This window comes from Chanos chanos, chromosome 15, assembly GCF_902362185.1.
Source record: "Chanos chanos chromosome 15, fChaCha1.1, whole genome shotgun sequence".
Classification (NCBI taxonomy): domain Eukaryota; kingdom Metazoa; phylum Chordata; class Actinopteri; order Gonorynchiformes; family Chanidae; genus Chanos; species Chanos chanos.
Window position 1 is genome coordinate 9,192,366 of NC_044509.1, and position 27,440 is coordinate 9,219,805.

General features: G+C 44.5%; 1 protein-coding gene across 1 annotated transcript in view; it reads right to left on the reverse strand.

Annotated features, from left to right (window-relative positions):
• LOC115828167 (roundabout homolog 1) overlaps positions 1 to 27,440 on the reverse strand; it is an 82,558-nt gene that overhangs the window by 24,763 nt on the left and 30,355 nt on the right. The window contains exons 3-4 of the mRNA XM_030792098.1: positions 5,097 to 5,254; positions 6 to 126 (exon numbers count right to left, since the gene is read on the reverse strand). Coding sequence (XP_030647958.1) covers positions 6 to 126; positions 5,097 to 5,254 — 279 coding nt within the window. The remainder of the gene's footprint in view (positions 1 to 5; positions 127 to 5,096; positions 5,255 to 27,440) is intronic.

A 27,440-nucleotide genomic window follows, 5' to 3' on the forward strand; every position in this document is an offset into this window, starting at 1 on the left:
CTTACCAAGTACGGTCAACTCAGCTATCTCGCTCTCTCGTTCTCCAACCATGTTGGTGCCCACGCATACATATTTCCCTGCGTCACTTTTCCTGGCGTTGGTAATCATCAATTTTCCACTTCGGATCTAAAAGGAGAAAATGTTGAAAGAGACGTTAGTTGAATAGCTAAATGTATACTAACTTGAACAAAGAAACAGCTTGTATATCAACAGAAAGGTGAATGTTTGAATGTTTGGCAGCCGAGGTGAGAGCTCTACTGGGTTGTTTCTCGTTCAGACGTGATGAGCGTTGGGTGTTGGAAAGCCGGTGGAGCTTTGAGTGGTGGAGAATAAACAATTTTTAGGCCTTCAGCTGCTCCTGCTGACTGTGAGCCCAGCCTGTGACGAGTTTATTCCGCTGTGTCAGTTAGCGCACACATAAACTGGGCCCTGAGCTACAGCCAGCACCGTACAGCATGACAAAACGTGTGTGTGCGTGAGGATAGATGCACACACACACACGCACACGTACACACGCACATATACACACGCACAGACACACAGACACGCCACACCACGCACCATGCACAGGCACGCACGCGCACACACACATACACACACACACACACACCAGCCTTCAGGCACTAACAGGGCACTTACGCACAGAGATGAGCAAATGTGACGGAACCCAAAAGCAGTTACAATTCCCAACAAAATCCAGATCTTTGAGGTGATGTACGATTTGTCAGTTTAGCCCAAAAAAGCCTTGGGAGCTCGGAGCGCTTTGGTTTCAAAGAACAGCAGTGTAGCTGTGGAGACAGCATAGCCCTGGCACAAAGACAAGACTACTAAATTCAAAACCTTCAGCTTCAAAAAGGGAAATAAATCAGCCACCTGCTGTTAACATTCACATAATCGTCCAGCGACGTCAAAACATAGAGATATCATATCTACACATCCCGCCATCGTACTAGCATTTTCTTTTTTGGGGGAAAACTCAAGATAAAAATGACAACACGCAGCCTAAATGAAAGCCACCAAAAGTGGAGTTAGACACACAGTCAAGGAGGTTTGAGGGTGAAGCACATTTGTTTCTCGGCCATTAAGGGCAGTAAAAAAAAAAAAAAAAAAAAGAGTGTTGTAGGGAAGGGGGGGGGGGGGCATTAAAGAGCGTCGAAGCATGTCGAGAGAGGAGTGTAACAGTCCCTCCACCACAGGTTCCTCTCATCATGTGTGTAGGCCTGGGAGACCAAACCTTCCCAAGTCACGGCCAACCGAGTGCAGGGCAGATTTACTGCACTACTGCTGACCTTTCCAGCAACCGCAGCTAACGGACACCTGAGGCATAACCTCGCTGCTCCACAAACTGACACATTCCTGCATCTCATAAAAAGCGTTCATGTGCTTTAGTGATGCCTAAAATGAGTCCGGGGCGGGAGAGGGTCCAAGTTTCAAAGCGTCTTTTTTTTTTGTTTTTTCAGTTTTTTTATTGGAACCCCCCGTTACCCCTGTGGAGTCAGAGGGGTTTGAAGTGTCATCACGTTACTGGTCGTTTGATGAGGGCAGAGGTCACGGCAGTGTGAAGCACAGAGGGCCGCAGTCAAGTTAAGATGTTAGTGTGTGACGGTATGACACACAGAATGGTGGTGTTATAGCACTCTTCAGTTACCAAACATTTCCCATACTTCTCTATACGTAAACCTGTGGGTACACACACACACACACACACACACACACACACACACACAAGGCAACTGTCTAAACATCAAAACAATACACAAGAAACGTTTCTGCTGTCTTCCCCCTTCATTATGTAGAGTGTGTCGCGGTGGTCTTTTGTTTGGTGTTTGATTACTGGCGATGCGTAACGCGCTGATTATTGGAGCGAATGTGCAGAATCTCTTTCTGACGGTGAGGCTGGAAAAGCCGCACATCTGGCGGCTCCCAGACGTGGAACAAAGAGCGACGGAGATCCTTTGAAGAGGGACCTTCAGATGTTTCCGTCGCATTCCCAGACCATCAGAGGACGAGTCGGTTCCTCCCAGTAACCCTCTGACTCTCACACCCTCATGCAGCTCCGAATCGCCGGTCTCTTCTCCTCCTCCTCCTCCTTTATCCTCTGCTCCACCCCGCTCCTCTGTTTTTCAGCTGCATCTGTAAACCCATCTGCTCTAGCCATCAGGTAACAGAGAAGAGCAGTGTGTGTGTGAGTGTGTGTGTGTGTGTGTGTGTGCGTGCTAATATCCTCCATACAATGAAGCCTTGTCCTGCGTTTTTTTTTTTTTTTTAGTCCTCTGGGAGTATATGTATATTCTTTATGGTGCCCAAAGGACAATGAATAAACCCTCTGCAATGTTAACTCACACACAAATCCCTTTATGTTGGAAAGGGAATAGCAAAGATAAGCCTCAAGTCCCATACAATAACCTCTATGATACAGACGAATCCAGTGTGCAGTTTGAGACATGTTCACCTTGCTGTGGCCTCCTACTAAGCTCCTCCTTTCTGTACACATAGCCAATCAGACACCTTGACAGAAAAACAAAAGCGTGGCAGGCTAAAGGGGGAAAACAAAGAACGTTAAGGTCCCAGTCAAACGTCAGCGCAGACACTGGGTGTAAACCACTGACAACCAGTCGGCCCTTTTGTTTACAGAAGCTGCAATTTAATGATGAAAACAAATGCTTATCGGTGGGGAAATCAACCCATTAGTCAACTGGGCCAAGCTGTATTTATGAGGTAGATGTAGGAGCCTGGGCTGTCCCCTTTGGCACCGCAGCACAAACCCACTTGAGAATTCACCAGTGGCGAGTTCTCAACAGGCCACACTGAAATAATTCAAATTGATCTCCCGCAATGCAGTTTTTGACATAACTGTATGAATCCCTTAGGATAAAGAATAAATAAATAAATAAAGAACAACAATCTTGGGACATGAAAGGAGGCGGAAAAATAGACAAAAGAGACAGACGGAGAGGCGCGGTCGTTCCCATGGCGACGGCTTCGCAGGTATCCGCACAAGCCCGGCCATAAATTAAGAACTGGGAGGAAAAAGAACAAACGCGATGGAAATATGGAGATTTTTCTTTCTTTTCTGGTTGTTGTTTTTTTGTTGTTGTTGTTGTTTTTTTTGTTTTTTAGACGAAAGCTTCCTCCTCTCTTCTCCCCATGACACTTTGTTTCCCTCTGTAGAGAGAGAGAGCTTGAGTGTCCATCACTCTGTCCCTGAGGGAAAACACACCTGTCAGAGGGATGTGCTTAAAACCCAGACTCATACATTCTCAAAATAAGACGCCCCTTTATAGTGTATCAGAAGGGATAAATTTGTGATTTTATGATCCGCGTCTCCCCAACCAGACATAAATAATACAAAAACATATTATTAATAAAAAAGTTATGTTGCAACAATTGCTGAACAAAGAGACAAAGCTTCATTGCTAAATATATGTGCAGATGTCCTAAAACAAAACAAAACAAAACAAAACAAAAAATTTCACAGTTGTTAATCAGAGAAAATAGAAAAACAAAACACAGTTAATGAGAATGAACAAAGAAAAGCAAGGGAAACACACTGACACACGCACGAGCCCACACACACATGCACACACACACACACACACAAACACACAGACTCTTTCATACAAAGTGAATATAACTCCATGCATTGGCCTCCATGTAAGAAACTGATGTCCAGAACGGTAGGATTTGCTGATATTTATAAAATAGATTATGTGCTAGTTTGTTTTAATTATGCCAAATGTCTGCCAAGTTTCAGGCTTTGATCTTGTTGGACAGATGCCAAGGAAACCAGTGTGTGGAAGGACCCTGTAAGCTATGAACTGTACGGACACACGCACGCACACACACACACACACACACACACATGCATGCGCCACATGCACACACACACCACAAGCAAACACGTTCTCATCCTGCGCTCTCTCATGCAAATGCATCTCCAGCCAAGAGCTATTAATCTGTCGTCTTTCCTGGGTAATTACAAATGGATTTATCGCCTTTATTGAGCTGCATGACTCTGAAAAGTCCCTGGTTTTCAACCAAGAGAGATTTTTTTATTGTACTGGAGGAAGTGGAGATGATCGTGCCGTGTCTCCCCACGTGCGTGAGATTCAAGGGCCTATGTATTTCTGAGCTTCTGCAGCCCAGCTGTGCCCCTACTGAAAAAGAGCATTCACCAAAGATCTCCTGATGGGTTCTGACAGGCTCGGATGCATCAGTGGAAAAAAAAAAAAAGGCGATTCTGGTCTAGTTCTTATTATTCATTCGTTTTATTCATCCTTTCAGAGGTGGATTAAGAAGTGTGTGATCTATAACGGGATTTTTTTTTTTTTTATATCTGCCACTTAAAATAACCAACACACAAGAACACACACACACACACACACACACACACACAGGCACACGCAGAAAGAAGGCTTTGGGAATCTCCCTCTGGGCCTGTCAGCAGGAGTAACGAATTCCCGTAATAAAGGCCTGAAAGTGCTGCTGTTCCTCGTTAAAAGTAGCTCTTCTGTCTGCCAAGGTCAGGCCGACTTAACGAAGGGCCAGGTGTGATTGATACTCTCTCTCCTCTGCGCCGCTCGCTTAATTAAAAGGGACTAATTGGCAAAAAAAAAAAAAAAAGGCTTGCCAACGTTCGATTAGATGACCAGAGAGGTTTCTGATCTCTGCCGAGTCTCTAGGAGAGAAACACTTCTCTCCGTGCTTCACACATCCGTGGGTTTGACTTGACTCTCACAGAAAAGGACAGATCACTAAATCAACATGTGATAGCTCTATCCAAAGCCTTTGACTAATCACCAGTCTGTGTCATTAGGAGGTGGAGTCACTCTTAATGACGGTGTGAATACTAACTATATCAGCCCTCGGTGTGAACGCAGAGCAGCAGAACTACATTCACAGCACATATGACTGTGGCTTTTCAAATGTGATATAATGTGTGTTTAATAATCTCTTACCATCCCTCTTAAACATCAAACTGGCTTTGAGACAGGGAGTTTACAGTGGAGCAGTTTCTCCACATTGTTGAGTTAAAATAAATGTAAAATTTTCTGTAAAATCTATGATGACAAGAGCTTCCAGCTCTGTTATCTCACCGTGATGCGCTCGTCCCGGTCGTTGATGTTGGTTCCGTCTTTCCTCCAGGAGATGGTAGGTTCTGGGTGCCCGCGGGGTGGCTGGCACTCCAACACCGCTGGCTCTCCTTCTGCCACCATAACGTCCGCAGGGTTCTGCCTGAAGTCATCGCGGAGGACTAGACAGAAAGACAAGGGGAGGAGGGGGGGGAGTAAAATTAATAATTTGAACTGGAGAAAGGTAGAGGTTTGACCCTTTGTCACCAAAAAAGGCAACAGATCACGCAATCTGTTAGCAAGAGCCTGACAGACATGGTTTGTGTCACTCCACCACTGTTTCATCACACAGAGAGCAGCAGTCACTGCCACAGTCATCAGCCAAGGTGATGCTGAGTGCTTGTGAGTGGACAATCTCATCAGTTCAGTCAGAGAGAAATGAGATTGAATCTAGAAACCCCCCTGGGGAAACTGTGTGAGGTGCTGCAGGGGCCAGTGTTTGTACCCCTAGAGATAAACCGAGGTCTCTGACTGATTACGTTCTTTCAACTGCCACCATCGCTCTCTCTCTCTCTCTCTCTCTCTCTCTCTCTCCCTCCCCCCTTCACCTATCAATTCAGACACAAGTCCCATGAAAGATCCGCCCAGGTAAATATTTGCATTACAATCAGATTTAAAATCTCTTGCAGCTTTGTTTGAAGTGTGCAGGAATGAGCAGACAGAGAGAAAAAAAAAACCACCAGCAGCTTGTTAGTTAATGTTTCCCAGTCTGTTGTTTGCTTGTGAAACATTGGAACCGAACTACACTGATGTTTCGCAACAACCATTAAAAAAGACACAGCACATCTTCAAAAGCTTTAATGATCGTTAGCAAAAAGGAGTCCATATATCATACTGCAACAACAATGCAATGAATTGGCAAACAGTCAGAAAGACAACACAAAAAAATGCAGATTTGAGTGAGAAGCACAAATTTACTCTGTGTCCTCTCACAACCCTATTATAGTGGAGAGAGACCGAAAGTGTCAAGCAGAGACAAAAACCATCTGCTCCTTGTGAGTTTCTTCCTGAGAAATTCAACGATTCTTCACATGAATAAAAACAAGAGAGCTCAAAAAAAAAAAAAAATCACCAATTAAACAAACATTCAAATTCCGATGTTGAAAGGAATTTCACCTAAGCGCGTTGCATGAAACCCCTGGAATGGTTGAATAAAGTCAAATTCATCCTTCACATCTTTAACTCTTCATTATTCTAAGTCATCTCTTCTAAGCTGTTTAAAGCAGGGTTAGGCAGTGTCAGTTTTAGTAGGAGAGAAATAGAGTGAAACAGTGATGAAAAAGGTCATTTCATTGCAGGCCTTTTCATTAAATCAGAGGGCTGAAGAGTCAATAATCATATTCCCAACAGTGTGAATGTACATCAAGGTCTCTGGAGGCTGTCATAAATCCGTCCCCTCGGCCCTCTCTCTCTCTCTCTCTCTCTCTCTCTCCCTCTCTCTCTCTCTCTCTCTCCCTCTCTCTCTCTCTCTCTCCCTCTCTCTCTCTCTCTCTCTAACATTCCTCCATCCCATCTCCCTCCCTCTGCAATATGTCTTCCCTGCTTCTCTGTTCTCCTCCAGGACCATAAACCAGATTACATTACACAGCATTAGATTACATTACATTAGCCGGCATTACATTACATTACATTACATTGCGTGGCATTCCTCTCTGTCAAGGCTGGTTTTTTCAAATGCGCCTGTTTGCGTGCGTGCGTGTGTGTATCGTGCTGCATAGATAATACAGACAAATAATGAAATGATTCTTATCAGACCATGCTTCTGGTCATTTCTAGAATGATGGTTCTCATTGTACAGACGAGGACTGTCCACCCTCCTGGGTGACAAACAACCTACTTTGAATACGGTTTTCTCCGTTGTGGTTTACAACCACCAACGGTGAATTCAGAGTCTCTTATTGAAATGAGGCAAACCAAATTGAAGCCATTATAATCCAACTCATGCAAATGAGAAGCCTTACATGTAACAAATAAACACTGTTTTTAAAAAGAACTGAAGCATGTATGTTCATATTTTAGCACTAATATGTCCAGTCTGAAATCTTTAAACAAGTGTATGTAACCTTACAAAATCAAGAGAAAGTTATCAACAGTGTGCATCAAGAAGAGGACTCTAACAATTTCCCTGCAGATAAAAAGAAAGAAGGAAATGACTGGAAAAGTTCTTCCATACAACAGTATTTTAATGTAGCCAGAGTGAGGCAGAAACAAAGAAAAAACTAGAGAGAGAGAGAGAGAGAGAGAGAGAGAGAGAGAGCGAGCGAGAGAGAGAGAGAGAGAGAGAGAGAGAGAGAGAGAGAGAGAGAGAGAGAGAGCGCTGAGCTCTTGCTGTTACACAAAACGTACAGTCCCCCATATGCAGCCCATTATAACACCCAATTATTCCATCTCTTGCCAAGGTGTTTCACATGACTTTAATAGCACATACATTATTGTCTCAATACTGTTCATTTACACAGCTGGACAAACACTTTAACACACCACTTTAAATGTTTTTTTTTTGTGTGCCACACAGCAAAATAACATAGACATTCAAGTCTTTGAGAAGGAGTATGTAAGACAGGAGCCATTTTGTTTCTTCCCGTTCTGAACTCCACCCATATCTGTCAGGGCTTTGTTCCTGAGGAGCGGCATTAAATGAGTTCTGTCATAAGCCGTCAGAGCTGGTGCCTCGTCACAGACCAGCAACCCTTTGGTCTAACACTTCATGTATTACTCCTTACACGGAGGGATATTGGAGACAGATGCCCAAAATGTCAGACTGGAGAAGCATCCCTGTCTGTCTTAATGACTTTGACATTAATGAGGCTAGTGAGTCCTTACCACACAGCAGTCAGAGAAGGAGGGTTGAGGAAAACTATACTGAGATGGCATGGAAAAATACCACTACAATTCAAACTCAAACTCAAACAAAAAAAAAAAAAATCATTTCCACCAAGAGAGAACTAGTCCAGGGAGAGAAAAAAAAGCATGTAAAATAACCTAGCAGGATGGACAGCTGTGTAGTTTCTGGACAGCGTCTGACCGCAAACTAGGGTAAGGGTTACAATCCTTTCCTGTCCCTCTGGAAGCGGTAGCTGGACACACCACAAAGGAGAAATGAGTGATTTGTGGCAGCTTTTCAAGATATGTCTTGCTAAAAAAAAGTCATTCTTACTCACTGAACTGTACTTGTAATTGTGTAACGTGATGGTATGTACTTACACGTTGGAGAGTTAAGGAGGAGAAAGAAAAAAAAAATTGTGTTGAGGAGAGCAGAGGAGAAAAAAACAACTGAGAGAAAGACAGAGACAGAGACAAAGACAGACAAAGACAGTTGCGTTTCTTTTAAGTGACGCTGAGCCGCTTCACAATTTTCGACGGAGCAGGTAAATTGCGCTAAATGTGACGGCCCGTTCAAAGCGACGTCTGCCAAGCGCTGGCAGTCGCGAGTAGACGCGAGATTAGGGCACCAGGCAGGCAGCGGGAGCCTTAGCCAACATGGCAGAGCCGAAGCACACGCAGCAGACGGCAAAAAAACAATGAGAAAATACATGGTCGGTAATCACTCCCACATGTTACAGCACCGCCGGCCCCACGCCGGATTTTCACGTTTCTCTGGAGCTAGAGGGCGGAGGGGGTCAAAACTGATTAGCGCCGCTGACACATGAGAACAAATTGGGATGACCCGGTAATTGGGAGGCATCGCTGTCTCCTCTTTTGTCTCATTTCTGTAAATCTGTCTCAAGCGTATGAAAGAGGGGGGAAAAAACGGGGAGACGGAGAACTGGAATCTCTTGTCAATGGGAGTAGCATGTGACTGGAAGATGATTGGAAACAGCTGTCTGACACCCCCCTCACCCCCCCCCCCCCCCCCCCCGACCCAAATACTCACATCGCCTCCCAAACCCCCCCCCCCCCCAAAACTCTTCAGAACATAGAAAACATAGCCTCCAAACCCCTGTTATTCACAATGATGATTATAATAACAGGGTTAATACAATGAGAGTCTGTGGAGAAGCATTCGTAGGGGCTGAGTGCGCTACACGCTAGTTAGAATGTTGTTATGCAACTGCGGCCATTTACAGCCTAATTTGCCTGGCGTCAGGGAATGAAACACACACTCCCCCCACCCTTCCCAAAAACCCTTTCTCACCGTTCTCTGCTTCCTCTCTCCTCTTTACATCATTCCCTTTCCTGTTCTCCTCATCCATCACCCCCCATCCTATCCCACTTTTTTTTTTTTTGGAGGGGGGGCCCTAATCCTAATAGTGTCCTGTCTTCAGTTGGTGTAACTGACACCACTGTCTGCCCCCCAAATCCTCCTGTTCAGTCAATGCAATCTCACAACGCATGAGGAAGTGCAGTGGGGAGGGAACAAGAGGAGGGACAAACACAAAGTTGAGAGAGAGAGAGAGAGAGAGAGAGAAAGAGAGAGAGAGAGAGAGAGAGAGAGAAAGAACTAGAGAGAGAAGTGTGGGAGTCTCTGGTAGTCTGACTCACATATTGAAGTTATCCATCTAGCCTCCAGGTTAGTCTGCTAAGTCCCAAGCCTGATGCTTTCTCTCTCTCTCTCTCTCTCTCTCTCTCTCGCTCTCTATTAGTTTTCTCTCCATCTGATACCTCCCTCCAGCAGGCAGTCCCAGAGCCCACTTCAAAGCTGAAGCCTGCGGCCATGGTGTCTTAACCCCCGGATCAGATCCCATCAGACTGCACAGACTAGTGGAGAAACATTCTCTACAGAATCACTGTAATCCTCTGGACACTGTGAGCGCCCCCCCCCCCCCCCCTCCGAACTGCACAGCTCATATGTGCCAGAAGGATGGTGTGCAAACACACAAGCACACACACAGCTTCTCCTAATCCCTACTTTAGTCCAGTCTTACCCAACAACATTCAGTTCAGCCTAAACCACAACTCTAATACCTTTATGAATGCTCGCAGCATGTGAGACAGAACTTACTGACCACTACATCGTTCTTACTCTCTTCAGAGCGTGACAGTTCGAATAATACACTCGTAATTCACGGCTAGCGATACTACACTGGCCTTATTCAAGCTAACAGACTGTGATGCTCTTTGAAACACCTGTAGTATGTCTTGGTTTTAGTGCCGAACACACTCTCGGTTGAATTTATGACAGAAGACGGCAACCATGCTGTACACCTGTCAGTACTGTGGGCAGGTCTCTCATACAAAAGACAGTAAGCCGCAGGGAGGTTCTTTTTCCAGAATGAATGGGCCTTTCCCAATAACATAACTTTCTATACGGCTCTCTACCTCGCCTCGCATCTTCTTAATGTTCTGTTTGTTTAATGGTCAATAAAAAGGACTTTAAAAGTCAAAGTCTCTCTCTCTCCCCCTCTCTCTCTGTCTCACACACACACACACGCACACGCGCACACACGCATATCCGTCAAATACCATAATTAAACATTTCCTAGTAATGTGGGGGTAAATGGAAACAAAAGCATTGAAACTCGATCAATCCAACGAGGTGGCCTTTGGAGACAAAATCCTTTCTCCGTCACCAGATGTGTTTCTGTGTGTGTGTGTGTTTGGCAACACTCAAGCACAAGCCCTGCAGCCTCTCCAGCATTAGCAAACACGGGGCAGTCTAAGTGTGGAGAGACTGGGTGCTGTGCTAAATCCCCAGAGCAGATGGCAGCTCCTCTCCGCACCGTGCCACACCAGTTGGCACTGGCGGGCTGCCATCGGTCGCCGTGCCAATTAACACTCTACGAGGGAGCAGAGTAAGGGAGCGGGCGAATGAGGGGCGGTTACGTTCTTCCTGGGCTGACTGAAGCGCGGCCCATGGCTTTCAGCAACCTTTCCAGACTCTCTCAGAACCCGAGCCACAACACTAGAGCGTACCCCTCCCTGACCCTCCCCAACCACCCCTCACCCTCTACTGTTGCTTTACAACTGCCAACCCCCCCCCCAAGCACTTCAACATGCCCTACCCTTCCCTGAGCCAGCACAGAGGAGCCATTGATCGGCGGGAGTTTATTTTCCCCCGCGAGGCTCCTCTTGTCAGGTCTGAGGGCGGCCAGGGGCCAGGTCAGGCTGAGCTCTGGAGCTCACTCACTACACTTTCCTGACAGACTTGGCACCTTCTCGTTTAAATAAACAGAGCTCTTTTGATAGAGTTGAGAGAGACAGAGTGAGAGAGAGAAAGAGAGAGAGAGAGAGAGAGAGAGAGTGAGAGAGAAAGAGAGAGAGAGAGAAAGAGTGTAGGAGGGCGAGAGAGGGTGAGTTTGAACCAAGAACTTTGGCAAAGAGAGGAAATGTCAAAGCCCAGTGTGCAGAGTGCGTATGGAGCTCCAGCGTCTAGTTCCCCCCAATTCCCCCCTTTTTTCCCTGCTGCAGAGCTGAGCTTGGCTACTCCTCTGCCCCGCTGCCAGGACCCGACGCCCGCGCTCAGCCTGGCTTTGATAGACAGACTGTATTAAGTACAGAGCACCCAGCTCCAGCCTAAGGTCAAACAAACAGGCACTTCACTGGCACTCCATTAGTGCTGGAGCACATGCTCTGTTTTTAATCCCGCTGAGCCGATCTGACACGGCAGAGACAGGCTGCCTCTACAAACATTACTGTACAAAATCAAAACGCCTAGGCATGGCTTCGCAGCTTTTCCACTTTGCTTTTTTACAACATCAAACACACACACACACACACACACACACACACACACACACACACACACACACAAGCACTGTCAGAGGAAAAGACCAATTCAGCTAAAACATACAAGGACATATAACACACACACACACACACACACACACACACACACAAGTATTTCCACATTCATGTGCTCTTCTGTCTAGTTTTTCTCCTACTTTACATGCATAAACTTTTATACTTCCCAACAGTCCAGAGTGCACGGTATCTTATGGTGTGTTCTGTTCTATTTAAATATTAATATTCCATGTATGGTATGGCTAATAGTGCAACATGAATATATATGGCCTGGTGCTATTATGGACTTCATGTTTTATACAGTCAATATATATTTATCGGGCGTGAATAAAAATGGCTTTGGTCAGCCCTGGGTTTCATAAATAGAAAATAAGCATGTGAGGCTTGCTTTTCTAGGCACATTCTGACACCGCTTGGGTTTTGTCTGTGGTCACTCAGATGAGGCTAGCATGCATAGCATGTCGACTTCAGAATCACACTAATAACTTGAATCCAGAACATGCCTACACCCCCCCCCCCACCTCACCACCCCAACCCACCCCCGCCCCCCCCCCCAAAAATGCACAAAGAATATTCCCATATCCTAGTGAGCCCTTTCCAAGGCACTTTTTCCACCAAGACAGATCATTCCACAATGTTCTAAAGAAAGGTTAGAGGCATTCTAACAGTCTGTGCTTGTTAGCCCAGCTCACTGTAACCTTGAGGTTAGAGACTCACCACAGGAGGACAAAACTATCTGGGAGGTTACCTTTGTATTAACATAGCCAAAAAAAAAAAAAAAAAATGCCCACAAAGCACGGTGCGACTCCATCCTTCTCCTCAATGTCTCCTCCCTCTAAACCCACAATATGGAGCAAAGCTCTCAGGGGAGCAGTGCTTCAGGAGATGCAGCTGCTCCCCGCTAACGGAGGCACGTAAACACACTCAGTCATACACAAAGGCATTTACATAGACACACACAAATATATACAAACACACCAGTCTTCAGGTCAAACCAGCAGGCACTGACCTCATACACAAGCTTGCGAATTGGAGCTGTTGGAGGCCATGGGTACATACACATATACACACAAACAAACAAACAAATAAACACATACAGAAATCCATATAAAAAAAAACACAGTCAAGGAATAAATTGTTTCCCTGGCATTTCAGGGCATTGTAAATACTCTGATGAAGACATAAACACAAATAAAACACACGCATGTGTAAAGAAAAGAAAAAAAAAAAAGATCAAAACCAGCACAGTGTTTAGCTAGGCCAGCTGGAGCAGCTAGTGTGTCCCGCCTAGATTCTGTTTGATACATATTTCCATCACAATACATAAATCAAAACTCCCAAAACTCTTCTGAAAACTGCCTAGGCTAACGCATGCAGAGAGTGCCTGAGCCCATGTTGAGAATGCTGTGAACAGTGTGTGGATGCACATTTAAAAACACACCCCATCACATTCACACGCGCACACACACACACACACACACACACACACACACACAGCAAGTGCCCGCAGGGATTCTGGCATAGTGATGTAACTTTTCTTTGGCAGCCTATCTTTCTCTCTCTGCAAGACGCAGCCTCCCTACGGCCCAGCGCTGAGTGTGTGTGTGTGTGTGTGTGTGTGTGTGTGTGTGGGTGTGTGTGTGTGTGTGAGTGAGTGAGTGAGTGAGTGAGTGAGAGGGAAAGAGACAGAGAGGGAGTGAGGTAGACAGAAGAGCAAACTCCACAGCAGTACCCCAGCAGTAAAAATTCCAGTGTGGCAGGGGGCACACTCGACACCATGCATGCCAACTACAGCATGTCTGACTAAAGCTCTCTCCCTGGAAATGAAGGGTCAAAGCGCATGTGCATGCATACATGTGTGTAAATGAGTATGTGATTGCACATGCATGTGCGTGTGTGTGTGTGTGCCTGTGTGTGTGAGGAACAGAATTCATGTACATGTGTATTAGGTATCGCACAGCTCACCGGTCTGTTGCTTCTGACACTTTAATCCTCTGACCATGTACTGGGAGCATCAGAAAGAATGAGACATTAAAGCCTGCTAAAAGGCCTGAACAACCCCTGCCTTTCATCTAAGGTCTACGGCATGCCAACTACAGCTCCAGATATCAAGCCAGAGAAAAAAAAAAATAAAAGAGAGAGGGGGGAGGGCGTGAGGGGTGAGGGGTGTAGATTAGGAGAGAGCTGGCTGGCAGAGAGACCCTGACTGAGTTTAGATACACTCAGTGGACAGAGGTGAAAACACAGGAGGAGAAAGCTTCGAAACATCCCTCATGCATTTCTCACGCCTGCTTACACTCTCCTTCAGCACCTCCTCCCCACAGCTCCCCAAGCTGCACCGCAGGTGTCAGAGAGGAGGAGAGAGAGAGAGAGAGAGAGAGAGAGCGAGAGAGACAGAGACGGTACGCGAATACGCAAGTGGAATGAACAGCAAAGATGAGAATGAATGTCAAATATGTGAATGAATATTTTGAATCCCTCAAAGCTGCTTAAATATAATCAATTCTAAGGTGGAAAGATATTTTAAAAGTTTATAGATAAACCACACCTTTTTTTTAAGGGATTAAAGAGGCGCCTATCTTTATCAGTGAACATAAGTGTCAATGAGGAGAGACAGAGAGTGAAGGAGATAAAGGGATAGAGAGATATGGGGGGGGCAGGAAGAGAGTGAACATTTAAGAGGTATAAGAGATGAAGATGGGGAGATTCTGGATATGACAGATAGCCCCGGTCTCCTGTGAGAGAGGAAAAACTGCCCATAAAACACTCATAAAATATCTCTTGATTGATGGCCAAAAAACTTTTGACATGGTTTATGTATTAGCCATAAAGATTTATATTGGAGACTCAAGAGAGTGGATGGTGAGGAATGTACACAGCGGACGCGCACACACACACACACACACACACACACACACACACACACACACACTTTCCCCTTATTTTTATTGGCTACTCTGTAGCTACTGTTTACTGTAAAAACATTCCCACACATGAGTGATGGAGGTTTGCAACATCTAGATGGCAAGTGGTGAGAACTCATTTCTATGGCTCTTACTTTTAGCCAATAGATGACCACTCCCAAAATGTCTTCTCTATTTATCACTGAGGGTAGCACAAGGTGGCTGGAGGCTGTGTTCATCACCCTGAGTACCTATTTTGCACATGAGATCATACAAAATAGCTTTTAGAGTTTTCCCACTGAAAAAAGAACTTCACTGATCTGAATCTCTCTAAAAGGTACAACTATCCTATTCTATATCACATCTAACAACATAGAAATGCATTCTCTCTGATTTCCTTTATCTGTATCCCTCGATAAAGAACTCCACCTAGCAAGCATGCACGCTCTCCCTACTATGAGCATGAGAGCGTTTTTCTTTGTTTGTTTGTTTAAGTTTTAAAATATGACAACATAGAATAGTAGAACTCATGAATAGTTGTATATTGTGTTCAACAGGGGGGCATTCAAGGCTGGCATGCAGAGAGGAGAATGAAAGAGAGAGAGAGAGGGAGAAAAAAGCCAAACATGGAGGTGGTGGGGATAGGGGCAGGCTGCGCTGTGGCCTGCAGACCGCCAGTGTCTTTTGTTTTGATTAGGCTGATGTAAACAGCCTGGCCCTGAGCGTGCCAACCGCTAGCACAGAGACAGTCTCACCCCCCCCCCCCCCCCCCCCCCCCCGACATGGTCTCCATGGTAAAGAAGAGACATGTTACAAAGAGAGGGAGAGAGGGCAAAAAAGAGAGAGAGAGAGAGAGATGAAGAGATCTGAGGCACTGTGTGTATGTGTTGTGTATGTGTGTGTGTGTGTGTGTGTTTGCGCACGTGTGTGTGTGTTTTTTCATGAGTGTCCCTCAAAAACAAACACATCACAGACAACACAAGACACTGGACGAGACTTGGGAGAACAAACAGAGGGTTCCTTTGTCAGGTTCAATGTGGAGACATCATCCATACACTGACTGCAATGCCAAAAACAAACTGCACAAGTCCTGTCTCTGTGGAATATAACCTGCCCATTCACCATTCTCTCCTTTTCAACATATTCCTTTTGTTTTTTTCCCTTTCTTTTTTTTTTTTGTCCCCTCATCCTTCTCGGAGCTATAGAGCCACCTGTGGGCCCACCAGTCCTCATGATTCTTGAAAAGGCCTTTAACTAAGGGGCCCCAGAACAGGCCTGCGGGGCCCACACACACCTGTACTGACACGCAATAGTCCCTGTCAGTAAACCCTCCTCCCTTACCGCGCAGCCAGGTGGGGACGGAGAGTCGAACAGGATATAAAGAGGTGACCACGTCCTTTCTCTTGAGAGTTAGGGTGCATAATGTGGTTTTGGAGGTTTCTCTAGCGGCTGAGGCACTTCTGAAACACTCTACCCAGCTAGACCACATCTGATCGTCTCTCCTATCATCTCCAACCACATGGGACCGAACCTCAAAGAGTCTGCATTTCAGCTTTGGCTCTTTGATTTCACACTTGACTTCCGTGCATAGAATACCTAATGTATGGTCCGTTACTATAAATGTCTGAATTAATAATTGGTTGAATGGCTGAATGGTAGAAAAATATATTTGGTCATACTTCTGAAGCTGAGGAGCAGGAAATGGAGATGGGGGCTGATCGGGCACCCCACTGAGTTCTGTGTTAAAGATTCACCCCTCCGGGGAAGAAGCCACTCTCTCCTGCCAGTCCACAGCCAAAGAACATTCTAGTCCTTCACTAACGAGCACTCACAGAAAAGTTACTGTAGCCTAATCAGAGATGGACTCTGAATTGATTTAAGATGAAAGTGAAAATGAAAAAGAGAAAGAGACAGGGAGAGGGAGAGGGAGAGGGAGAGAGAGAAGGAGAGGGAGAGGGAAAGAGAGAGAGGGTGGGTGAAAACTTTCTCCCATTAAGTCTGAAAATATAGTTTAATATTTGAGGTATCAAAGATTTGACTGTCTGTGTTTGGGCTGCATAGGGTTAAGCAGTCTGAATAATGATGGTGGTCTGATATGAGTATCTACAACAGTACCCTGGTCTCGGTTCCCAACTACATCTCTCCAGCAGTCAGTTTTGCTTGCAAAAATAACCTTTCTTTCCATGAAAGGAAGGAATAAAATTTAAAATAACTTGCTAAACCTCTCTGGACTTCCTTCAGGCTGAAACACAGCTCATTAGTCAATTCCAGATCCATTGGTGCCCAACTGAGCCACACACCATAAGAACTTACGCCATGTTTGAATAACGAACACACAATGTCACATTTGTTCTCCTTTACTTTAGTCATTCTTTTTCATCTCTGTCTCTCTCTCTGTCTCTCTCTCTCTCTCTCCTTCACAGACCTCAGGGACAGACAGAACACGCCTTTTTTTCTCTCAGACGGTTTTTACAACCTGTCTGTTTCTGTTCTCAAGGTCATTCTTCTAGAAAAGTGAACAGTTTCTCTTGTTTCCTTTTCAATTTTTCCACACCCCAAAAAAAAGAGAGAAAGAAAGAGAGAAAAAGGGCTTTTCTCCCTGCAAATTTGAGGAACCAACCTCACTGTCTAACACTTCTTATCTGTTTCGTCTGTGGTGGAGACAGACTCAGTGGAGGATCTGCCAGTCACACAGCCTTACCTCCCACAGGTCCACTGTTTGGTTTATCTCAGTGCTACAGGTACAGGCTCTCACACACACTACTGCTGTGTTGGGTAGGGCACATCCTGCAGATCAAAGTTAATCAGGTCTGAGGTGACCTGTTTTAGCTCACCTGCCAAGAGCAACAGCTGCTAACAACCCCTCACATTTCATCTAGTGGACACCCAGGTCAAGTCTCAGAGCGTGTGTGTGTGTGTGTGTGAGAGAGAGAGAGAGAGAGAGAGAGTCTGACACCATCCACATGATAACAGCAGGCAGGCACCTCTATGACAGGATCTTTGATTAGGGCCTGTGTTATACCAGACTTCTGGAGGAGTATGAATGAGGGAGAAGGAGAGCAGGGCTGATTAGGGTATGAAGTGCACAATGACCGCAAGTTAATCAATGCCTCTGACCCAATCAAAGAGCTGTGAGGGTTCTTTGGAGGGAGAAGGAGAGAGAGAGAGAGAGAGAGAGAGAGAGAGAGAGAGAGAGAAAAAAAGAGAGGACATGACTTGAGATAAATCATAGTTATAGCCAGGTTACAGCACTGATAAGAGCTTGTGTGGGGCCCAAGGCTAACGGCCCCTAGGCATGACAGAGAGAGAGAGAGAGCAAGAGAGAGAGAGAGAGAGAGAGAGAGAGAGAGAGAGAGAGAGAGAGCACAAAGGGACAGAGGGAGACAGAGAAAGAGACATGACCTACATATTGAGCTGTAGGTAGGCTGGCACTGATAACTATCTGTTGCTGTGTTCTGGCCTCAGGGGAGCTGTGGCACGCTGTCTTCCACAAAGGGTATGTTCCATTCTGAGAGCTGCAGCTAATGCTAACGTGCTAATACCACATTACTCAAGCGAACGCTAAGCTTCATAACACAGAAATGTAGGGTAATACTCAAACAAATGTCAACACTATTAATTCTCCTGCCTTTCCCTGCTGTGAAGAAAAGAAAAAAAATGTGTGTACATATATATCACTTTCAAGTAACATGATAAGCATTTTAATTCTGACCTAAAAAAGAAAACATGTTTCATGCCTTGACAGATAAAAGTGGTTTAGTTTACAGCAGGAAAAAAAAAAGTAATGTTGGGGTATCAGTGTCAATCAGTTTTGTGGCATTTGCCCTCACCCTCTTAGTGAGTGAGAGCAGCACACCAGCAGTAACCTAATCCCTCTCTTAAACCTGCCCTTCAGAGGAATGCCAATGCTATTGTTCTCAGACTGGGTTTCATAGAGCACAGTCAGACGCATCTCTCAAAGCACAGCCCAACATGAGAGCCTCACTGTCATTTAATCTGCTCTCTCTCTCTCTCCCTCACACACACACACACACACACACACACACACACACATACACAAAAACGCACTCGTTCACACACAAACACATGTGCGCTCACACACGAAAACACACACACACACACACACACACAAAACCGCACTCGTTCACACAAAAACACATGTGTGCAGACACACGAAAACACACACACACACACACACACACACACACTCGCACATTACACACACAGATACAACTAACAAACAGAGACTCATTTACACAGACACTCCCTCTTGCTTGCTTGCAACCTTTTTTCTTTCTTACCTCTCTTTATTTTCTCTCTGTTTTTTTCTTTTCTCCACCTCTTTTTTCCAACTTCCTTTCATGTTCTGCTTTAGGCATTCTAACATGTTACATGACATTTCTGAAGCCCTGTTAGTCATTTTGACACCTGCTGTAACAGCCCATCATTCAGTGCCATTTCAGACTCACACACACGCACACACACACACACACACACACACGCACGCACGCACCTCTATAATGGCATACGTGAAAAGGCAGTCGTGCTTTATGACATGGGGTGATTCCATGAGGAGTGAGACAGGCCATATGGGTAGGTTTGGATGAGGAGAAACAGTTCCACGGTGCTGAACACACGCATGAGCACATCAGCGTGGCCCGCACTCTTCTCGCTGCTTCTCATTAGAATGATCCACCGTATGAGCACTAAACTGTCATGAATAATCCACTTTCAGCCCTCATGAATCTAAAAGAACCGCTCTGAGAAACACACATTTCCATCTCAATGAGCTGCCCAAACACTACAATGTCACTGCCGTTTTACAATGTAATTAACTCGGTGGATGTTACTGGATATATTAAGTAAAGAGTGTGTGTGTGTGCGTGTGTGTATGTGTGTGTGTTCAAATCATCAAGTACTCAGGCTCTGAAGCCCAACACACTGGAGAGTAAAAGCTAGACCGGTCGTCTAAATACACCTCTTTTTACATTCTCTCTCTTATCGCATTTTGAAATCTAAAACCCAAAAATAAAGATGAGATGAATAGATATAGATGGTGTTAAAGAGTGATGTAAATATTGCAGATTTAGATAGAGTCTGAGACTATGAATACAATATAGACTTAGTGTCTGATTTGTGCTGAATATGTTTCCATCCGATCACATTCACACTGGGGATCACCTCAGGCCATGTGCATATTTTACACCCAGGGCTCTTTATTCTCACAATAACAGACAGATGTCTGTGTGAGTTTGTGCGGGTGTGTGTGTGAGTGAGTGTGTGTGTGCATGTTTGTGTGTGTGTGTGCGAGTTTGTGTGTGTGTGTGTGTGTGTGTGTGTGTGTGCGCGTGTGTGTGTGTGATTTCAGTTCCCTGGTGTACTTGCGTATTGTGAATTTTTTTGGATCTAACACATCTGAGACACATTTGAGACACATTTGAGAAACAAGCCATGTGGAACACTGAAGACACGCTTAAAATGAGACTCAGCGGAGAAAAGAAAAGATGAACGGGAACGGGGAGCAGAGAAAGAGAGACAAAAAGAAATAAAGAGAAACAAAACAACAGTACAAATCAAAATTCAGACCTCTTACTTTTGATACATTGTTTGGCTAATACCACAGAGTCACATTTAGAGTAATACATAACAGGCCAGGAGACAGAGTCGTGGTTCAATACCTTGCTTGGATGCCATCACCAGTGAGGCTATAATTGCTCACATGAGAGTCCAGCCAGCTGAAGAAGAGTTATTTGATAAGGTCAAGCTGGCATGCAGACAATCCCTCTGTGGTTTGTTGTATATAAAGAGCAAAGAGCTAGGGACTGGGAGAGCTGACCCACTGGAGTGAATCAAAGATTAAGTCTAGCGTTGAACAGTGCGTTTCAAACATGCTACATTTGACAGCCTGATATCTTTGGCCTTGTGTGTGTGTGTGTGTGTGTGTGTGTGTGTTTGTGTAGGATTTCTGGCATCAAGAAGAGCGCTAATAGAGCGGCCATTTTCTCTGAGACTATCTGCGGTTAAGGATTCACCCGGAAAATTCTCTAAGGAGATACGATAAAGGTCATATGAGCAAATGCCAAACATTAATGTCACATGTGTTCCACTTAGATAATATTAGAGAGCAATGTGTGTGTGTGTGTGTGTGTGTGTGTGTGTGTGTGTGTGTGTGTGTGTGTGTGTACCTATACGAGTAAGAGTGCCTGTGTGTAACAAATGAACAAGGCTCTCTGTATGTCTTCACAAGCTTGCCTTTCTACCCAATCTTCCATCACATCAGAGTTGATGGCATGAAATGCACTCCCTGTGAGTTCCCATCTATTTCTGCTCCTCTCTGACACTCTGCAGTGCAGACATGCTAAGATAGGTGTGAAAATGAAGAATGATAAAGAGCTTTCCAAGGTTCGCACCTAAAACAGACCATATCATACTGTGTCCAGCTATCTAGACATAAGGCAACAGCCTAGTTTTACACAAGAATATTCTAGAATCTAATGAAAGTTAATGTAGGACTGCTCGCTTCTTAGTGATGAGACTGACAGTGGCAATATAGCATCTTTATTTATGCTCAGTGTGTGTGTGTGTGTGTGTGTGTGTGTGTGTGTGTGTGTGTCCATGTGTGTGAATAAAACTGGTATCAGAGGTGTTGCTCCAGACAGACTCAGTACCAGGGTACTGGTATTCACAGGCTTCTGTACTACAGACTGAAGACTGAAACTGCATGAAAGCCTTTCTCTCTCTCTCTCTCTCTCATCTGGCATGCAGGTTTTACAGTTCTCCTCCCTGTATACTCTGCCTCTCTCCTCATCAGCCTTGCTTCATTAGACCATTCAGGGAGAAAAAAGCAGTCACTAAATACTAGCTTTGGTCTTCCCACAGCAAAAAAAAAAAAAAAGAAAAAGAAAAAAACAGCTTCCGTCAAGATGTGCCGCAGCTCCCCCAAAATACATATAAATGATCGTGTTATACGATGTTCGACTTCTCCAGGGTTCTGACGGTAACAGTTTAGCATCAGGCATAATAACAAACACAAGGCAGAGAGGGGTCACCAAGGGCAACCTCTGTACACAGGCAGATGACGCTGAGACTGTGTTTGTCACTGTCTTGACATGAAAGACAAGGGAGTTTAGACCATGGATTTTATAGTTTTGAAACCTCACTGACTGACTGGATCGGAATTAAAAGTGACAGCATAAGATGGGAGAAAGATAGAAAGATGAAGAGAAATGGCCACCATTCTGGGTGATCTTACACGCTGTTCATTCCTCTCTCTCTCTCTCTCTCTCTCTCTCTCTCTCTCTCTCCCTCTCTGTCTGTCATTCTAAGACATATACCCATGGAAAAAGGCAAGACAGGCAGCTCTCTCTTTGCTTGTGAGCTCACCTTGTCCTATCCTGCTAACTCCACAACTGTCTGTCTGTCTCTCTCTCTCTCTCTCTCTCTCTCTCACTCTCTCACTATCTCTCTGTCTTTCCTCTCTCAGTAAAGAAAACGAGCGATACGGCCATGTTTGGACCATCACACAGATGGTTTGTATTATTCAGAGTATTTTGTTCGTCTAATTCGGGGGCTATTTTCCCAACATTGGTCGGTCTGGCTTCTGTCCTTCTGTCTTTGTTTGAGGGCCTCCTGAGAGTTCTCCAAACCCTGGCTCTATTATCCCAGCCTAAGTGGAGTCAATTGCTTCAGAAACACCATTCGCCGTCCGGCCCGGCCTCTACCCCCACAGCCAACGAAAACAGCGGCGCTACAGATTGATATTCTGGCTTGAGCTGAATTATAAATGTAATTGCAAAAAGGAATGATCGAAAAAATAAATAAATAAAGGCCCCTGTAATCCTGCTCTATTTGGCCTCTCTCTTTTTCATCCCCTATCAATCTATTTCACAGACAAATACAGGCACCATGAAAAGTCACACGAGGTCAAACCTGACAAGTTCTCACATAACCCGACATTGACTAATAACATACACACTTATAGACACACAGACACACACCCTTTCTCTCTCTCACTCTCTCCCACACACACACACACACACGCAGACACACACACATCTACACATCCACATCCAGGAGCCTTCTCTGGTGCAGCATGCAGTGGTGTTGAAGGGGAAAGGGTGAGAGGTGTTAACACGGTCTGTCCGGCTGATACTGTCATTCAAACCGCCGCCGTCCCCGGAGTCCGCCTTCCCGGAGGTCGAGTCTCTGCGCTCTGGGAATGTATTCCAAATGTATCAACAGTCTGTGCTGTTCATTCCAGTTCCTCTTATTCCTCACTCTCTCTCTCTCATTCTCTCTCTGTGTCTCCCTTTCTCTCTCTCCCTCTTTTTCTCCATCTACATCGGTTAGAAGTTTCAACTTTCTGAAACTCTCTGACATCAGCCGTACCTCTCGCCCCCCCCCCCCCCCCCCCCCCCCCCTTCTCCTTCGTGCTCCTGATACATTGGAGCCCTGATGAATAATTTCACACCTTCTCTCTCCCTCTCTCTCTCTCTCTCTCTCCCTCTCTCTCTCTCTCAAATTGATTATGGTACGGTGAGCGTTGCTTTAAAGAACGGCCCACAGGGTAATCCCATCTAAAGGCTGGGTTTGATGAGGGGGAGGGAAGGGAGGGGAACAGGCAGAAGTGGAGACATACATATGCTGTGTGAAGAAGGAGTGAGTGAGAGAGAGAGAGAGAGAGAGGGGTGGGAGAGAGAGAAAAAAACTAAAGACATGAAAAATTGATATTGGATGTTGCCCCTGTCTCGTCTCTGATACTGTATTCTGTTTGAAGTTGTGGTCAAAGGATCTGTAAGACTAGATGGAACAGAACACACATCCTGAGACAGCCAATCAGAGCAAAGTTTTTCCCCAGTCCACAACAAAAGACCTGCACACACCTTTAAATTATACTATATAGTAAGGGTGTGTGTGTGTGTGTGTGTGTGTGTGTGTGTGTTGATTGGAATTCCAATTAAAATTTGCTGCAAGTCAGGCTCAGAGCTCTCAAATTCAATTACACTCTCTGCTATTTCCATGAACAGGGCAAAAACACACAGAGCTCAAATATTTCTCCTCAAGGAAAAGGAGCCAAGAGACAAAGAAGAATGTTTCTTTTTCTAAAAATCCACATAATCCCATTTCTATCTTCCACTATTAAAGTCTTTAAATGAAACCCTTAATTATAAAACATCTGGAGTCAATGACACAGGACAATGAAAAAAAAAAATGTTGATGAATAGGCCTAAGTTGAAGTTTTCTCTCCTTGGTGTTTGATCCTCAGCTTGCGAGTTCTTCTCACCCCGGGCTGAAAGGCAAACCTGACCTTTTACGAGCGCTAATCCTCAGCTAACAGACAGTCTCTGCGATTGGAAAGTCCACTTCATTCATATTTCACCCCACAGTTCACCTTTGCTTCGTGTTCCTATCCACTGAATATTGCACATAAAACACACTAGGGCACAATACATCTACCTTTTTTCCCCCTTTTTTTTCCTTTTTTTTTGGTGGAAAGGGATTAGCACGTTAGCACACAGTTTCTGACATTAATATCTCAAGTTCTTTTCTAAACAACAACAACAACAACAACAAAAAAAAACCCAATACAAATAAATAAATCAGTTGTACTCAGTCTGGCCTCAGAGGACCTGTGTTCTTACCGTTTCTCTGTTACAGGATTTTAGGGTTGTAAGTTTAACTGTAACTGTGGCTGTCAGGTACAAGTCGCTAATTGTCAAGTGTTGCTCTCGCATACCATGGGGCTACAGTAATGACACAGTAAAACCCACATTATAAAAACGACAAAATTCCAGGAAGATACACTTTAAAAAGAGATGTAATATTTGTGGTCAGACACACCCATCCACTAAAACCCAACACACCACTCTCTCCTTTAACTCAATCTCTCATCCCTTCATCTCCATCTTTTTCTGGGTCTTTCTCTCTTTCTGTCTGTGTAAATAAAGAATCTCAGAAGATGACTTAAGCATCCCCATAGGATATTTACTTTCATTATCCTGCATTTTATTTCACTTCGTAACTGGGAATCAGCGTGCTGCTACGGGCCTCAAGTTGTTTTTTTTGTTTTTTTTTTTATCTGTGAACCTCCATGGAGACACTCCTGTGAGTAAGCCTCTGTGTGTGTGTGTGTGTGTGTGTGTGAGAGAGAGAGAGAGAGAGAGAGAGAGAGAGAGAGAGAGAGAGAGAGAAAGAGAGACAGAGACATACAAGAGTGGCAGGTAAGAGAGGGGGTAAGAGAGTATAATTTGCATCATCATAGGTATTCTGTCTAAAGACAGTGTGAACTCTCTGTGCCTTGTCATTAACGTCTATTTGCTAAAATCAACACCTCAGGACAAGCCTCTCTCTCTTTCACACACACACACACACTCATACAGCCTGTGATACCAGGCCAAACAGAACAAACGCAACAGAACAGAGCACGCAGTCAAAAGAAAAAGAAAAAAAAAAAAAAAACAGCAGGAGATACAGCTCCTATCTCTGTTCTCTCACCAAACTCAAAGGCTCAGACAAACAGGTATGTAACAGGTCTTCTACAGTCCTCCCTGCTGAAAAGGATAAAAGTTACAACCTTCACTCCTCTTATCCAAAAGTGAATCAGAGAGCGTGAGGTGGAACCTGATGGCATGATGATGGTAGTAGGTGTGGGTTTGCGGTCGGGGTGCGTGTTCCTGAATGCTCTCTTCACGGTGCACAGATCTGATTAACGGTATGCAGGGAGGCTGTTTCATATTCTCTCTTCATCCGCCCACTTAATAATGCCGAATGGCAAAGTGTAACCACAGAGGCTGTAATTGAGTCCGTGTGCATACAAAAATTTCCATGCCGTGCAGATGTGTGTGTATCTGTGTGTGTGTGTGTGTGTGTGTGTGTGTGTGTGTGTGTTTGCTAGCAAGGGAGTGTAAGTGTATGTGTGGACAGATGCAGCCAATCTGTGCTGCTCTAATTCTTATACCAGGTTTCATGAATTCAGATACACACACACACACACACAAACACACACACATCCAAAGTATACAGATACATATGATACACACACAACCTCCTCAGCCATAAACACATAAGCTTGTGTTTTCTCCTTCCTTCTCTCTACCTTGTCTTGGTTGCTTTCTTGTCTATCATAACTTTCTACAAAGTGCTCTCTCTCTCTCTCTCTCTCTCTCTCTCTCTCTCTCTCTCTCTCTCTCTCTCTCCCGTTTTCTCTCTGTATGTCTTTCAATATGTCTGAAACCTTCTCTCCAACCATTTCAAATTCTCTCTCTCTCTCTCTCTCTTTGTTTCCCCTACTCTTCTCTTACTTTGATGATTCCTACCATCCCCTTCTCTTCTCTGATCAGTCTGCGGTCTGCATTTTTGTTCCTCTTCCCCCAGCCCCCTACCCACCCCCACACTCCCTCTCTCTCTCTCTCTCTCTCTCTCTCTCTCTGTCTACTCTCTTACTTCTCTCCCCTCTGCAGTCACCCTCTCCTTGTCATTTGCTGAATTCCTATGGAAACCACACATCTGTGCTGAGAAAACTCCTCAGCGGCACTTCTGTCTGTCTTTCCTCCTTTTCTCTCCTTCTTCTAAAGCCCTACACTTTCAGCACATTTTCTGCTAAAGACAAATTAACGTAAAAAAAACACATGGCCCTATATATATATATATATATATATATATATATATATATATATATAAATCAGTTCAGGAGTCTTAATGTTTGTATGTAGAGTGGTTAGGAAAGCGGTACGAATAACAGTCACTCAAATTCCTACACTGATGGTGAGGACATTATGAACATAGCAATTATAAATGAGAACGGAGCCATAGCAAACACTCAGGCCCCAAACTGCAGGACAAACAAGCAATCTGTTCCAAAACACTAACGACCATGAGAAAGAATAAAACTTAGAGTGGAGTGTGTAAGCTTGTGTCGTATCTTTAGCATTTTCAGACGCAAGGTATAATTATTTTTTCAGATATATCCATAGCTTTTAAGCAATATTCTCATGCGCTAACCCTTCCCAAAGCCTGTTTCATAATGACAACAAATTTGGTGAGACACAATGAACGTCTGATAACTGATTATCCAAGCTGGCTTTCAGTAAACTTATATAAGCAGTAAAAAAAAAAAAAAAAAAAAAAAACCCTCACAATCTCCTAGCAGTATCCTAAAAAGGCAACAGTAAATCTCTTCTCTGACGGCAAGACTTAAAACAAAGCGCTCTGACACATCCGACCCTTGAAATATGTGATATTTGTTTGTAGGAATTTCTTTAATTGCAACTCTGCAAATTCTTTCAAAGTGATTTAGTCTTATTTTTCCTTGTCATCTTATTCAAGAATGATAAAACAGTGCAGAGAAGAGCGCTGCTAGCCTTGAACATTAAGGAGCTAAACTTGCTGGCTAACTGTAAGGTGTGGAAATACACAAAATCAGGATAAGCAGAGCAGACAGGGGAAAAAAAAAAAGAAAGGAAAAAAAAAAACAAGATTTGTTCAGAGCCTAAACGCTCTACATCAACTAATTCAAGAAGATGCGCCTTATGTGAAGACAACTTTACCTCTAAAAATGGTTACATGTTCTTTTTCCTCAACATACGCTATTGTTGAGATGTCATTGTTCTACAAGTCCTCTTCTAGATCTTCATTGCTCTTCTCCAACGAAGCAAATCATCTTTTAATACAGAGTTCTCTTTGGTTTCTTTAAATACAGGGTTTCCACGTCCGTTTCCTCTGATGT